The following is a 12884-nucleotide window of genomic DNA, read 5'->3' as shown; positions in this document are numbered from 1 at the left end:
AAAGAGGTCTCGACCTACAGGTTGAGAGCCACTGCTCTGGACCACACAGAGCATCCTTACCTAGTTCCAGAGTGTGGTAGGGAAAGAGTTCCTGCCAACCTGAGGCTAGTCAGTCAGTGTCAGCTGCTGAACAAACTGGTCTCAGTGGTAACTGGGCACATCCTGGCAGGCTGGCCTGACAAGTCCTCCCTGTGCCAGGTGGTAAAGGCATGCAATGAGGGTGTCCGGAAGATGAGCCGTACAGAACAGATGATCAGCATTCAGAAGAAGATGGAGTTCAAGATCAAGGTGAGTCTGCAAGATCTGGGTCAGCCCGTGCCCACCCTACCCAGAGGCATAGGTGGTCCAGCCTGCACCCCCGTGACCCTCCCCAGCAGTGCAAGGCAGACATCATGCACTCTGCCCTGGTTTACCTTCTGGGAGCTGTGGGCCCACCTGTATGCATATGGCACTGTTGCTACCTGGATAATCCTGAACAGTCACTGTATGGGGCTAGAGACTGTTCAAGGGACTCTTCAGTGCTGAGGGATTTGCAAACCACTTCCTTTTTCTGGATTTCTGGCAACTTAGATATTGGCACACGGTGCCTACTGAGAGCCCTAGAGAGCTGTTCACGTAGCTCAGGAGAGAACTGATCTAGCATGAGCAAAACTGATAGGGTCCCAGAGGTCAGAGTATGGGAGCTGAGTCCAGCTGGAGGATGGGAGGGATCGTCTGATACCATCTGGAGTCGTGCCCTCCGGGCTGACTGCAGAGTGCCCAGCAATCCTGGAAAACACCTTGCCCCTCAGTCCTGAGCTTCTTATCCTGTGTGGCACCATTATTTCCTTTCTTCTGTAAACTCGATCCCTTAGGGCAAAGCAAGCAATCTGAGCCTGATGGGATGATGATCATATACACACATACATGCACATATGCACGTGCACACACACACACACACACACATACAAACAAGCACACACATAGACACACATATACACATGCACACACACATACACACATGTACATACACACATACAAACATGCACACACAGAGACACACATACACACAAACATGCACACACAGATGCATGCACACATACATACACACATGCACACACACAAACACACATGCACACACAGGCAGACACGGGCACACACATACACATTCACACAGACACCAATACACATGGAAATACCAAAACACAGGCACAAGCACAGAAGCTCAAGTATAGGTACACAGAAAGCACAACACACAGAGAAAGACACAGTACACATGCACAGCAGCACATGTGCACACATGCACCCCCCCCCACACACACACAAAGGACACATATTCATGTGAAAACTTACCCCTGCTGCTGTTCTGCTGCAGGGCCCGTGGCAGGGAGTGTGATGGCCCCACACAGTCCTTGCACACTGTCTCACCGCTTGACTCCAGGTGTGGCATTGGTAGGACCCTCAGAAGGGTCCTAGGGGCTGCCGCCTGACGGCCTCCCCTCCCCCACAGTCGGTGCCTATCATCTCCCACTCCCGGTGGCTGCTGAAGCAGGGTGAGCTGCAGCAGATGTCCGGCCCCAAGACCTCCCGCACCCTGCGGACCAAGAAGCTCTTCCGAGAAATTTACCTCTTCCTCTTCAATGACCTGCTGGTGATCTGCCGGCAGATCCCTGGGTGAGCCTGGCACTGACGGGTACTGGAGAGGGCCTGGCCTAAGTGTGACCACAGTGGCTTTAGGGTCAGGTTTTCAAAGGCCTGCTCTGCTCTTGCTCAGTTTTGGGCCGCAATGGAGTCTCCTTGATTGAACCTGTTTCCCTCCTGCAAATGTGGGAAGCCTGCACAATGTCTGACATTGAGCTCAATAAAGTGGCCACTGTTCTGCCACAACCCAGGATGGGAGCCCTTCTAAGGAGCAGGGGACAGGCATGCTGAGGTTTTCCCAGGGGAGGTAAAGAATGGCTAGAGCCATCTGCTGATTCCTCCAGCCAGCTGACGGGTTCTGAGACCGACAAGTCCACCCTGCCCTCCTTGTTCCCCAGAGACAAGTACCAGGTGTTTGATTCAGCCCCGAGGGGACTGCTGCGAGTGGAGGAGCTGGAGGACCAGGGCCAGACACTGGCTAATGTGTTCATCCTGCGGCTGCTGGAAAATGCAGATGACCGGGAGGCCACCTATATGCTGAAGGCATCCTCCCAGTAAGTGTCCAATCCCGTGAGCCACATCCAGCGCCATTCATAGGCTTATCTTTTCCATAGGTAAAACAGGGCTCAATGCACATCTCATTTCTCGCCATGACTCCTCCCTACAGGGACTCTGGTAGAGGCTTTTGTAGGCTCTTCCTGCTGGGGTATAGATGGCATGGATGGCTCTCGTGTGCAAGAAGAGCAAGTCCATCTTGTTAAACAGATACTTGCAGCTGATAAGCCAGTGCGCTACTCTCCCCCTCCTCCCAACTTTGTTCACTTTGTGTGTCCTCAAGTCCTTTATTCTCCTATGTCTGAGCAGTTGGGGAATACATATGACAGTAGGAATTGCTTTGTGGACCACAGAGCCCTGACTTTCTCCTGGTCTTCCCAGTCAGCCTTCTCTCCCTACTCGGTGCTCAGCTGCCCCTTACCACACCCTACTAGGAGTTAGTTGTCCCTTCCCCTGCTGAAGCCCCAGGCTTCACAGGGATTAACAGGAAATGATGTCAACTTTCCCAGCTTTGCCACAGCTGAGAGACTGAGGCTTCACAGTAATACACCTTTGAGAGCTAGCAGTTTGCAGGACCTCGTGGCCGGTTCCACACACTGTCAGACTTCAACCCTCTGGCCTGTGGGAAAAGAGGAGGGGCACCCTGTGCACTGAGTTAAACAGTGAATTGAGCTGTCCTGGTGTTATCAAGAGCCAGGCTTAGAATGTAGCTGGACTGGAGGCCTAAGTTCACACCATCGGGCAGAGTTTGTTGGCTCTGCAGTTGGCCACCGTCTGTTCCCTTCCTATGCAGGAGTGAGATGAAGCGTTGGATGACTTCACTGGCCCCCAACAGGAGGACCAAGTTTGTATCCTTCACATCTCGGCTGTTGGGTAAGTCCATGACTTGGAAAGAAGGCTCCAGGTTGGCTTTGTCTAGGACTTACTGGGCCTCAGGGTTCTTTGGCAGCAGTGGGAATGTACTTCTCCCCTACAGAAGTTTACCCTGGCATTAAGCAGGAGCTTAGTACCCCGCTACACTGTATAGGTAAAAAAGAAATGGAAGTCCCAGAGTCTTAAGAGTCAGGTCGAAGAATCCTGGACCCAAATTCCAGTGTTCTTTTGGGTTTTCCAGTTGTCTATAACTCACAGAAGCCCCCAAAGAAACATGAGTCTGCCTTATGAAGAGGTTACTGTCCCAGCCTGCTGGCTTGTCCTCACCCCAAACTACTCACAGGTCACATCTAAGAACAAGAGGTTTCTCTTTTCTTCTAGGCTGAGAGCCCCATCTTGGCTAGTGAATCCCTTCCTCCCTTTCCCTAATTCCTGGTAGTCTACTGCAGCCTCCTGGGGTGTGACCTGCTCCCTCTCAGAGGGAGCCTTTCTTACTGCTGTGCAGGCCCAGGTCCTGTTTTAGATAGGATTCAGCTAACCTGCTGCTGGCAGAATTGTCCTTGGCACCACCGCCTGGTTGTGGACCAGGGTGGAACCCATGATAGGGACACACCTAACCACTCTCTTTCCCTCCTGCAGACTGTCCTCAGGTCCAATGTGTCCACCCATATGTGGCCCAGCAGCCTGATGAGCTGACGCTGGAACTGGCAGATATCCTGAACATCCTGGAGAAGACTGAGGATGGTGAGGCCCTCAGGGGACTATCCATCTTGGCCAGCCATGGAGAAAGGACTATAGCCTAGATGTAGAGCTAGATGCTGCAGTTAGTAGGTAGGCAGGCAGAGCCCTTCATCCTTGCTGATGCTGATACTACCTAGGACACTCTGTCTGAGCACTGGGCCCAGTATTCATTGGCCTTTTTTCAGACTTCTGAATGGAGCCTTCTTCCATTCCTGTGAGCTGCGAGGCTCTTTTCTCTCACAGCAGGCCTAGCAGATGGTTCCGTCTCCTTCCCAGCTTTGGCTGTGGCCTACCCTAGGAGGGAGCTTGACCTTGACCCCAGCCTGTTGACCCCCAGCTTCTGGGGATGTCTGTGACCACCAGGCCAAGAAGCTCTGTTTCTGCCCACCCTGTGGCTGGCAGGCAGAACTAGCTTCAACTGGGATTTTTTTTATAGCCCCTGTCCGTTTTAACTCTAGTCCCCTTTCTTGTTCTGTAATGTCCACTTTTGCGTATGAACTATTCCTGATCAAAATCGCAGGAGTAGCTGGGTATGATGGCACACATGTGTAATTCCACCATTCGGGAGGCAAAGGCAGGGGGAGCCCCTGAACTGTTATGGTGGGCTGGGCACGATGTGATAACCTGATGTGTCACAACAGAGACAGTCGAAATACCTGAGAACAAAGGCCCCTCCTTTTCTCCCCTTTGTCTTGAGTCCTGGTTAGAAAGCCATGGGATCTTCACAGAATCCCTCTGTGGGTCCAGGGTCCGTCCTGCCCTTTTTACAACACAGTATATTACCTTATACCCCTCCTAAGGTATCCTGAAGAACACTGGGTAGGGACCCTACTCAAAAAGCCTAGCAAAGACCTCTAAGAGAGGTAAGACAACAGAGAAAAGAGATCAGGGCACTTGAGGGTCTCGGGGTATCCCAATTTATAGTGGCCGCCCCACAGCAACCACTTGGCTCTCCAGGTGAGATTCTGAGAGAATGTGCCCAAGAGAGGATGAGCTCCCTGTCTAAATTCGCTGACTCAGTGGTCAGCTATCTCCTACATTGGACCCTTAAATGCCTCTTTTAGGAGTGACCCTTCAAGTCTCCTGGCCTGGTATGGGGCAGCCTGAGAAGGTTCAGAATAGGCTCCCACTCATGGGAGAGCCTGCAGCCCGGTTCTTTACACTCCATGTGCTTTGTAGCACCCAGTAGGGGCAACCTAAGCTTAGGTAGAGTGCCAAGCCACTGCCCTTGAGAAATGCTGAACTCCTGAGAATGGCTCAATCCTTGCTCCCCCATACAGAGGGGAACCCTAGCTAAGAGGAACCCCAAGCCTTGCCTCCCCACCCCTGTAGAGCCCCTGACCCTACTAACTTCTGTGCAGGGTGGATCTTTGGTGAGCGGCTGCATGACCAGGAGAGAGGCTGGTTCCCCAGTTCCATGACAGAGGAGATCCTGAACCCCAAGATCCGCTCCCAGAACCTCAAGGAGTGTTTCCGAGTGCATAAGATGGAGGATCCTCAGCGCAGCCAGAATAAGGACCGCAGGAAGTTGGGCAGCCGGAATCGTCAATGAGCCACACACACCTACCCCCCCACCCCCAGCTCAGGCACCAGCCTGAAGGAGGGGTGTGGGCAGGGATGGGGAACAGGCCCAGCAGAGATGCCCCGAAAGATTCAGAGGGTCTTGGGAAAGAACGCCAGTGCCTTCCCAGGCAGCAGGAGTGGCTCGGGCCTGTTCTTTCCCTGCCCATACACTGGAAGCTCTAGTATCCTGGCCACTTGCTTGCTTACACACTGGCGAAAGGCTAAGTACTTGGTCAGTATTACACCACCTCCTCCAGCCTCTCAGAGGTAGGAGAGGGCAGGCATGCTCCAGACACCATCCAGGGACTAGAAAAGACCCACACAAGGGTCCCTGGCAGCAGGCAGGTGGAAGGTAACCACTGTTGGGATCCCCTGAACTGCACGAGTCCTTTCCTACATTGGAAGCCGTTAAGAGTCTACCAGGTACACCGATGGCCACCCCTGCCCAGGGGCACCTGGTGAGCAGTGCTGACTCTGCCTGCCCGTCCCCGTGCCTCTGCCAGCCTGTTTTGCACGGCCAAGCCTCCCAGAGCTCAGCTGAGGGTTCATGCCACCTCTAGTTCCTTGAAGGGCTTGATGTCGAGTGTGTCTCCTGGTCCCTAAAGGAGCCCAGGTGTTTTGCAGAATGAATTGGTCACTGCATCCTTTATGGTCATGGTTTTGAGAAAAGCAAATACCATTTTTTTTTTGGCTGCATTAAATGAAGCATCCTGTATAAAACAAGAGGTAGAGACCTGTTCGTTATTGCCCTGATGCGCAGAGCAACCAGGCTTTTGGTTGGGGCTTGGAGGGAGGAGCAGTCTTTCAGGCCAATAGGAGAGGCCTTTTCCCAAGAAGGGGCTGCAGGCACTTTCTGAGAGAGCCACCAACATCTGGATTTAGGATGGGAATGGATTTGGGCCTCTGCTTATGGAGGGACTCATGTTCCTGTCAGCTGGTTCCTTAGGGAGCTGCTGTCCCCACCCAGGCCTGCCTGCACAGGCACCCTTGTTTATCTGTTTCTATCCCAGAGTATCCACTCCACTCTGTCCCAGGAAAGTGTCCAGGTCACTGGGCATCTGCCAGATGTTCCACATCAGAACAGGCCTTTTGTTTGTTTTGTTTCTTGAGACCATCTTCCAGTAGAGCCCAGGTTGGCCTTAAACCTCCAGTCCCACCTCAGCCTCCTAAGTACTGGCACTGTGGGCGTGTACTGCCATGCCTGGCCCGGAACAGGCCTATTGAGGTTACTGGACTTTATAGTATCTTCCCACAGATCATAGCCGGGCTCTTGGAGATGTTGAGGCTGCAGTCCCTCAAGCATTCCTGGTAGGATTATGACAAGTTGCCACATTGCAACCAGAGGGTCACAGCTTTTACCTTGGCTTACCCAGCCATCCCAACCCTCTCCCATTCTATCCCAGGGTGTTCCCAAACTTCTGGGTCAGCTGGTAAGGAAGAACAGCCCCCAGGAGTATGGATGGTTGGAGTCAGGAAAATTCTGACCCCTGGGAGGAAGGGTGAAGACACAAGGATTGGGGTTCTGAATTAGGATATGGCCCCTCCTGCCCAACTCAAGGTCAAAACTGTTTACAACTCCATTCAATATCAGCCCTCCAGAGACTGGTCCTCCTAGGGTTCTCTAGGAATCTGTGAACCTGAGCCAAGCTCTCCAGCTCCCTTCTCCTCCCCCAGTCACACTAGGCAGAAGTGCTTGGGGAGTCGCAGCCGGGCGCGGGGGATGGAGGGGCTCAGGCGCACTGCAGCAAGGGCACAGCAAGTGGTACTTAGCAGACACCTGCGCTCTTGCGCCCTCCATCCACTAGGGGCGCAACACATGCACGTGGCCACGCGTACACATGTTGCCTGCCTGGAGCTTTCCACCCACGACCCCAAGCACGCGGTGTGGCCCAGCAATACGCCCCCGTCCAGATTTGCACGCGGCTGCATCTGCACACGGGCTCGCACACGTGGGGACACGGAGGGGACAAAGGAGAGAGAGCACAAGATGCAGAGTCGCCGCGGGCGGGCGGGCCTGTGCGGCTCTTTTATTGGCTTCAAGAAGCGGAAAACTTCCTTAGCGCGACGACCACGAGTGCCAGCACCACGCAGGTGGCCAGCAGGGCGGCGATCACGATGGCTGCAATGGCGCCGGGCCCAAGCGATCCTGTGGAGGACAGAGACCGATGTTACTCCTCCCCCTCCCAATCCAGCCCAGGCCTGGCCCTTCAAACCTTCCTTCCCTCTCATCCTCCTCCCTCCCCTTTCCCTGCTCTGCCTAGGCCCTACCTCCATCCTGGTCCACCCTTGCCGGAGGGGTGCTGTCCTCTGGTGCTGGAGCAGAGGTGGGGAATGGAGGGCCAGAGACTGCAAATTCCTGGTTGTGGCTAGTGCTCTCCAGGGGACCTTCACCCGAGGGCAATTCAATAGGGTCATTCCACAGGGTGGGATCAGGCTCCTGGGGACCCTCTGCTGCAAAGTCAAAAATAAACAGTGGAGCCCAGGTCTAGGGATGGGATGCCAACTCCTCCTACCTGATCAACTAAGGGATGTCCTACACCAGCTCCCACATTCTACAAGGTGAGGCACCCAGCTGGGAAATTCTCTCCTAAGTCTGGGAAAGCATCCTGAATGTGACCCCAAACACCTGTTGAGCATTGAAGCCATGTGAAGACAGATTGATAAGGGCGGAGAGCCAGAAATGGTTGCAAAATGGGGATTGCTCTGTCCTCCAGGGCAGATAGTGTTCAGCCATACCTGGGGCAAAAGCTGAGAGTCAAGGACCTTCGACAGTACCACTACTCAGGCAAAGGCCATGAGAAGCCCACCACAGCCTCTGATCAGGAGGCCAACCCTGGGCCTCTAGTGGCCCCTCCCTCAACCCAAGACAGCATACTGCTGCATTCAGGAAGTGGGGGAACAGATGAAGGGGAGGTAGCCAGCAAAGGTGACTTCCCATACTCCATCCGTCTCAGCCTGCACACCCTGAACTACCTTTCTTCAACAGCCCTTGGCCTCTGGGGCATGGTTTGGGGTACCCAGAGTGAAGGAAAAAGACAGGAAACACAGGATGGCTGAGTCACATGGCCTGATGTTTCCCCCTGCCGAAGCCCTCCCTCCCTCTAAACACACACCACTATAAGAAGCCCAGCCCGTGAAGCCCAGAGCCCCACGCACTGGCCCAATGTCTTTCCCCAAGACAAGTTCGAGACCACCTGGTCTCAGGCTCCAAGATCCTCTTAGCCTGATTGTCAGGCATCTCAGCTGGTCCCTGCTCAAGCCTTGATTTCACCTGGAAAGGGAAGTGATCCGGGGCACTCAGCCCCAAGCAGGTTCCTTACAGAGGCCCAGTGGATAACTCACTCTTCTGTCTCATCGATTCTAGCTGCCTGTGTGGGGGGGATCAGAGAAAAGAAGCTCAAGGCTCAGGTTAAGCGGAGACAACCATGGTGGGGTGACCCAAAGTCCTAGACAGGCTGGTGATGGCTCTGTCTCCCTAGGGACCTCTGTCCCTCTGTGGACAGGCTCAGAATAAGAACTGCTCGGGATAGACCCAAGGGACTGGAGTGTTCCTGCTCCTGGTCTCCACCATCCCCCAGGGCAAACAGGACACACAGCCAAAGCCTGACTACTCTGGTCAGACTCAAAATAACCAAGCCCTTCAAAAAAAAAAAAAAAAAAGGAAAGAACTGAGAAGATTTGTTCCGGACCAGGAAGGGAGGGGTCCTCTGCCCTGTCAGAGACTTGGGGTAAGGCTGGTAAGTACAGTGCTGGGGTTCCTGTTCCAGTTTGAAGCCACATTCTGGCTGGGAAAGAGAGTGTCCTTGTTCTTAACAACAGAGGCCAAATGATGATCTCAATTTTGCACTGCTTCTGCATTTGGGGCCAGGGAGCTATGTCGCAAATATTGGTAACTGGTGATCAGGTAAAAGCTACGCCAGAGTTCAGTAGATAATTTTACAGTGTTTTGTTTTTGAAATCTTTTCACCATAAGATTTTGGTAGGCCTAAGATTAGAGTTTAGGCTCTATCCTAAAGTCTCTCACAAGCCTGGGCCAGACCTGAGACTCAACTTGTAGGCAGGGACTGTCATGTGCCCCAGGGCTTCCCCAAACTAGACCTCCTTTTTGGAGAAGATTGGCAAAAGGCCCCCAAAGACCTTTGTCTCCCACCTCAGGAGGCCTCCCTCTCAATGTGGCGCCTGGGCCAACCCCCTGTAAGCATGAAGAATGAATGCGTGGTGAGGAGGCCAATCTGACCTGGTTAGAAGACAGTGCTCACAGCCTGAAAACCCAGGTGAAGGACCTCAGGCCTCAAGCAATCTAGTGTCCGGCTCCCAAGGCTGGACAGAGGAAAAACCCCAAGCATGCCTGCCATTCAACAAGCCCTGAGGTCTGAGCTTCACAGACTGCTTGTCTCTTCAGGACACACCCAAAATAGACAAGCAGGCTGGCCCCTCCCTATCCCACCTCTATTGGCCGAAGCTCACTCAGCTCCAGTGCCAGGCATCTGGCCAGGGAGGCCGACCAAGGCTTTTGAGTGCCAGGACTAGCCAGCCTAAGTGGTGCCTACTTCCCGGCCAGGGACTGAGTTTGCCCCAACCCACCAAGGAAGGGGTCACCTGTGGGCCGTAACCAAGGTGTTATCTTGTTTCCCTATGTAATCCATGTTCTCTGAACTTAGAACCTTAAGAAAGAGCAGCAAACCAGCTCCCTCCAAGTCATCCGGTGAAGCCGGGAACTCTAGGCCGATGTTCCAGCAGGAGAGGGGTGAGGCTGGGGAGGAGGCCTGGGAGGCCTGTACAGGGGCTCTGGGAGCAGAGCGTGGAGAACAGAGGCTAAGTGACAGCAAGTGATGACAGAGAAGGCAGACATGGCAGGAGATTTCTGTTCTGTCCACCTTGGCCACAAGGAGAACCAAATACCATGAGAGTGAACAAGGTCACAGGTTTCTGCTCTGGCAGAGGGGACCATGGTGTCAGTGTCACAAGCTTGGATACCCCAGGTTGTCCCCTTAGCCCCACCACCCTGAGCTGCTTGGCCTTTTGGTAAATAAGTTTGTTCAACGGTTGGTCTGACCACAGGCCCCCAGGCCAGACGCCCATGCTCACAGACAGCCTTTGTACAGCCATGAAGAGGCTTTTCATCCCACCCTGGCCTCCCGCCCACTCAACCTGGCCTGCTCCCCTACCTCGGTGGCTGTGACCACCAGCTGAGGCAGGAAAGGTGGCAGGCTGGCCCGTGCCTCAACCCCTGGAGTACTCCGTCTCCTCTTTCCTGCTACAGGACTGCAACCCAGGAGAGACAGGGCCACGAACCTTATACACACCCACGCAGACCTGTGGGTCCACTAGTTCTGAGAAGCTTCCTATCTCCCGACTTCCAGAACAACCAGAAACCCACAAACTCAAGGTGGGCCTGTTCTTGGGGGAGAAGGGACCCATGGAAAAAGAGAGAGGTGAGGTCAGGTGAGGTCTTGGCTATTCCCAAAGCTTCATGGGAGCAGAAAGCCCACCCACTAACGTTGTATATGCACAATCTGACTAGAAGCTTGGGTTGGAAGAGGGAGCAGGAACCTGGACAGGAGCCACTAGGAAGGCACAAGCTGCAGGGCCCTGCCAGGCAACAACCTCACTGTGGCAGGAAGCGGTATGGGTCTCAGCTCTGAGTCCTAGGCGATGGAAAATACCTCCCGACATCAGGGGGTACTTCAGGATACAGCACTGGGCACTGCCCCCATCCCAGGAGCTGGGTGTGTCCCAACATGTGGGAAGTGATGGTTCTCACAAAGATCAATTCGGGCTTAGCTGAGGGTTTGGGAACTCTGCTCAAACTCTAAACACTGAGTGTTGACTGGGTGCTTGGCAATCCCCAGAGCCTGCGTTGAGACCTGGTGAGGTCTTAGCATTCCCCTGTGAGGGAGGCAGGGTAGTGGGTGTCACCTTCTGCAGATTAGGAAATAGCCAAAAGAGGTATGAGACAGGCAAGCCAGAGCCAAGTCTTAAGCTGCTTCCTAGGGTGTTGAGGGGAAATGGAACTGCCAACTACCATCACCATAACTGGTGCCTCCTGGGGTGTGGCTGCAAGTTCCTGGGCTATGCTTCTACAACAGAGGTGACTTCTTTCCTTTGTAGACACACAGACACTTCTAAAGTTCAGGTTGCAGTTGTGAGACAACCAGTGGACCCTGAGGCAGGTTACCTTTCTGCAGACTACCAAACAACTGCAGATTTATTTTCTTGTAGGCAAAGCCTATCTGTGCCTATAACCCTGCTCTGAAGTGGAGTGGCCTGCCATGTAGTCTTTTTTTCAGACCCCAGAGCATCCACCGAGGGCTCAGTCCAGTGTCCTCACTATTCTGCAAAGGACTCTGAGAAATATTTCTCTCTATGGGGTCGGCACCTAGGTCGTAAGCCAGCAGGAAAGAATTTGCTGAATTTAAAGGAATCACAAGTTTCTGGGTTTTCCACCCAGAGGGTCTGTGACCTCTTAGCCTATTGCCCCTTTATCTGATGAGCCTTCCTGCCTCCCAGATCCTGAAGCCTCCAGATGTTCTAGCGGCAAAGTATTATTATCCCAAGAACGTCAGACAACCAAATGTCCTAGGCTCTGATACCCAGGTCTCTCTCAGTGGCCACCCATCCTGCTGCAAACAGTCACCAGATACATCATCTTATTCAGTTGTTACCGGCCAGCACCGTAGGAGTCCCCCAGAATCACCGCAACTGGGCATCCCACCTTGTGTGAGGCTTGTGCCCCATAGGTACTGGAGGATCTGGTCCCAGAGGTAATTGTCCTGAAAAGTTGGTAGCAGCAGAGCTAAGGGCCTGCGCCCCTTACCTGTGAGCACCGCAGGGGCCAGGACCCCAGAGACGAGCAGCAGAGCCATGCACAGGGCCAGACAAGATGCCATCCTGGCAGTGAGTGAGCAGTGTTATGGGACACGGAGGACTAGGCGGCTGGGCTCAGCAGCAGGAAAGAGGCTTCAAAGAGCTGGGAAGGGTTTTCATCAATGCAAACTCTGTCCTCCTGGGACACCGTGCCCGCCCCTCACACATGCATGCGCACTCACACACACACACACACACACACACACACACTCATGCGCGTGCGCACGCACGCACGCACGCACACACACACACACACACACACACACACACACACACACAGAGGTGTTCTTTTCCTCTCTGTCTCTGCCCTGCTCCCTCCTTTTTCTCCCTCCTTCTCTCTCCCTCCCTCCCTCCCTCCTCTCTCTCTCTCTCTCTCTCTCTCTCTCTCTCTCTCTCTCTCTCTCTCTCTCTCTCTCACACACACACACACACACACACACACACACACACACACACACACACGCAATACACACCTCCCACATGTATTCCTGGGCCAGTGGAAGTACAAACACAAACTTTCCCAGCTTCCCAAGACTGACGCCTCACCCAGGCACCTTGAACACAACAAATGCCTTGAGCCACTGTGCCCAGGACTCTTGAGCAGCGAGCATGGGAGACTGCTCAGCTGCCACCCACTTGAGCTCTCGCTGGTTTGAGCACTTATT

At 53.8% G+C, this 12884-nt stretch overlaps 2 protein-coding genes across 3 annotated transcripts in view; one reads left to right on the top strand and one right to left on the bottom strand.

Annotated features, from left to right (window-relative positions):
- Positions 1 to 5532, top strand: part of NGEF (neuronal guanine nucleotide exchange factor) — a gene marked incomplete at its 5' end in the record, with an annotated part of 64444 nt that extends 58912 nt beyond the window's left edge. For both annotated transcript variants that reach the window (XM_080933051.1, XM_080933052.1), the window contains 6 exons: positions 199 to 288; positions 1490 to 1653; positions 2019 to 2174; positions 2969 to 3048; positions 3688 to 3792; positions 5151 to 5532. In XM_080933051.1, the coding sequence (XP_080789177.1) occupies positions 199 to 288; positions 1490 to 1653; positions 2019 to 2174; positions 2969 to 3048; positions 3688 to 3792; positions 5151 to 5341 (786 nt within the window). In that variant the 3' untranslated portion in view covers positions 5342 to 5532. The remainder of the gene's footprint in view (positions 1 to 198; positions 289 to 1489; positions 1654 to 2018; positions 2175 to 2968; positions 3049 to 3687; positions 3793 to 5150) is intronic.
- A 1808-nt stretch (positions 5533 to 7340) lies between these two features.
- Positions 7341 to 12299, bottom strand: SNORC (secondary ossification center associated regulator of chondrocyte maturation). Its single transcript, XM_080932855.1, has 3 exons — positions 12170 to 12299; positions 7621 to 7803; positions 7341 to 7498 (listed from the first exon to the last, which is right to left on the bottom strand). The coding sequence occupies exons 1-3, from the start codon at positions 12240 to 12242 to the stop codon at positions 7389 to 7391; spliced, it is 366 nt and encodes a 121-aa protein (XP_080788981.1). The 5' UTR covers positions 12243 to 12299; the 3' UTR covers positions 7341 to 7388.
- Between the last annotated feature and the right edge of the window lie 585 nt (positions 12300 to 12884).

The sequence above is a fragment of the Micromys minutus genome, assembly GCF_963924665.1.
Source record: "Micromys minutus genome assembly, chromosome: 19".
NCBI classification, from domain to species: Eukaryota; Metazoa; Chordata; class Mammalia; order Rodentia; family Muridae; genus Micromys; species Micromys minutus.
Note: the sequence above shows the minus strand (reverse complement) of the source record. Positions and strands in the feature narration are given on the sequence as shown.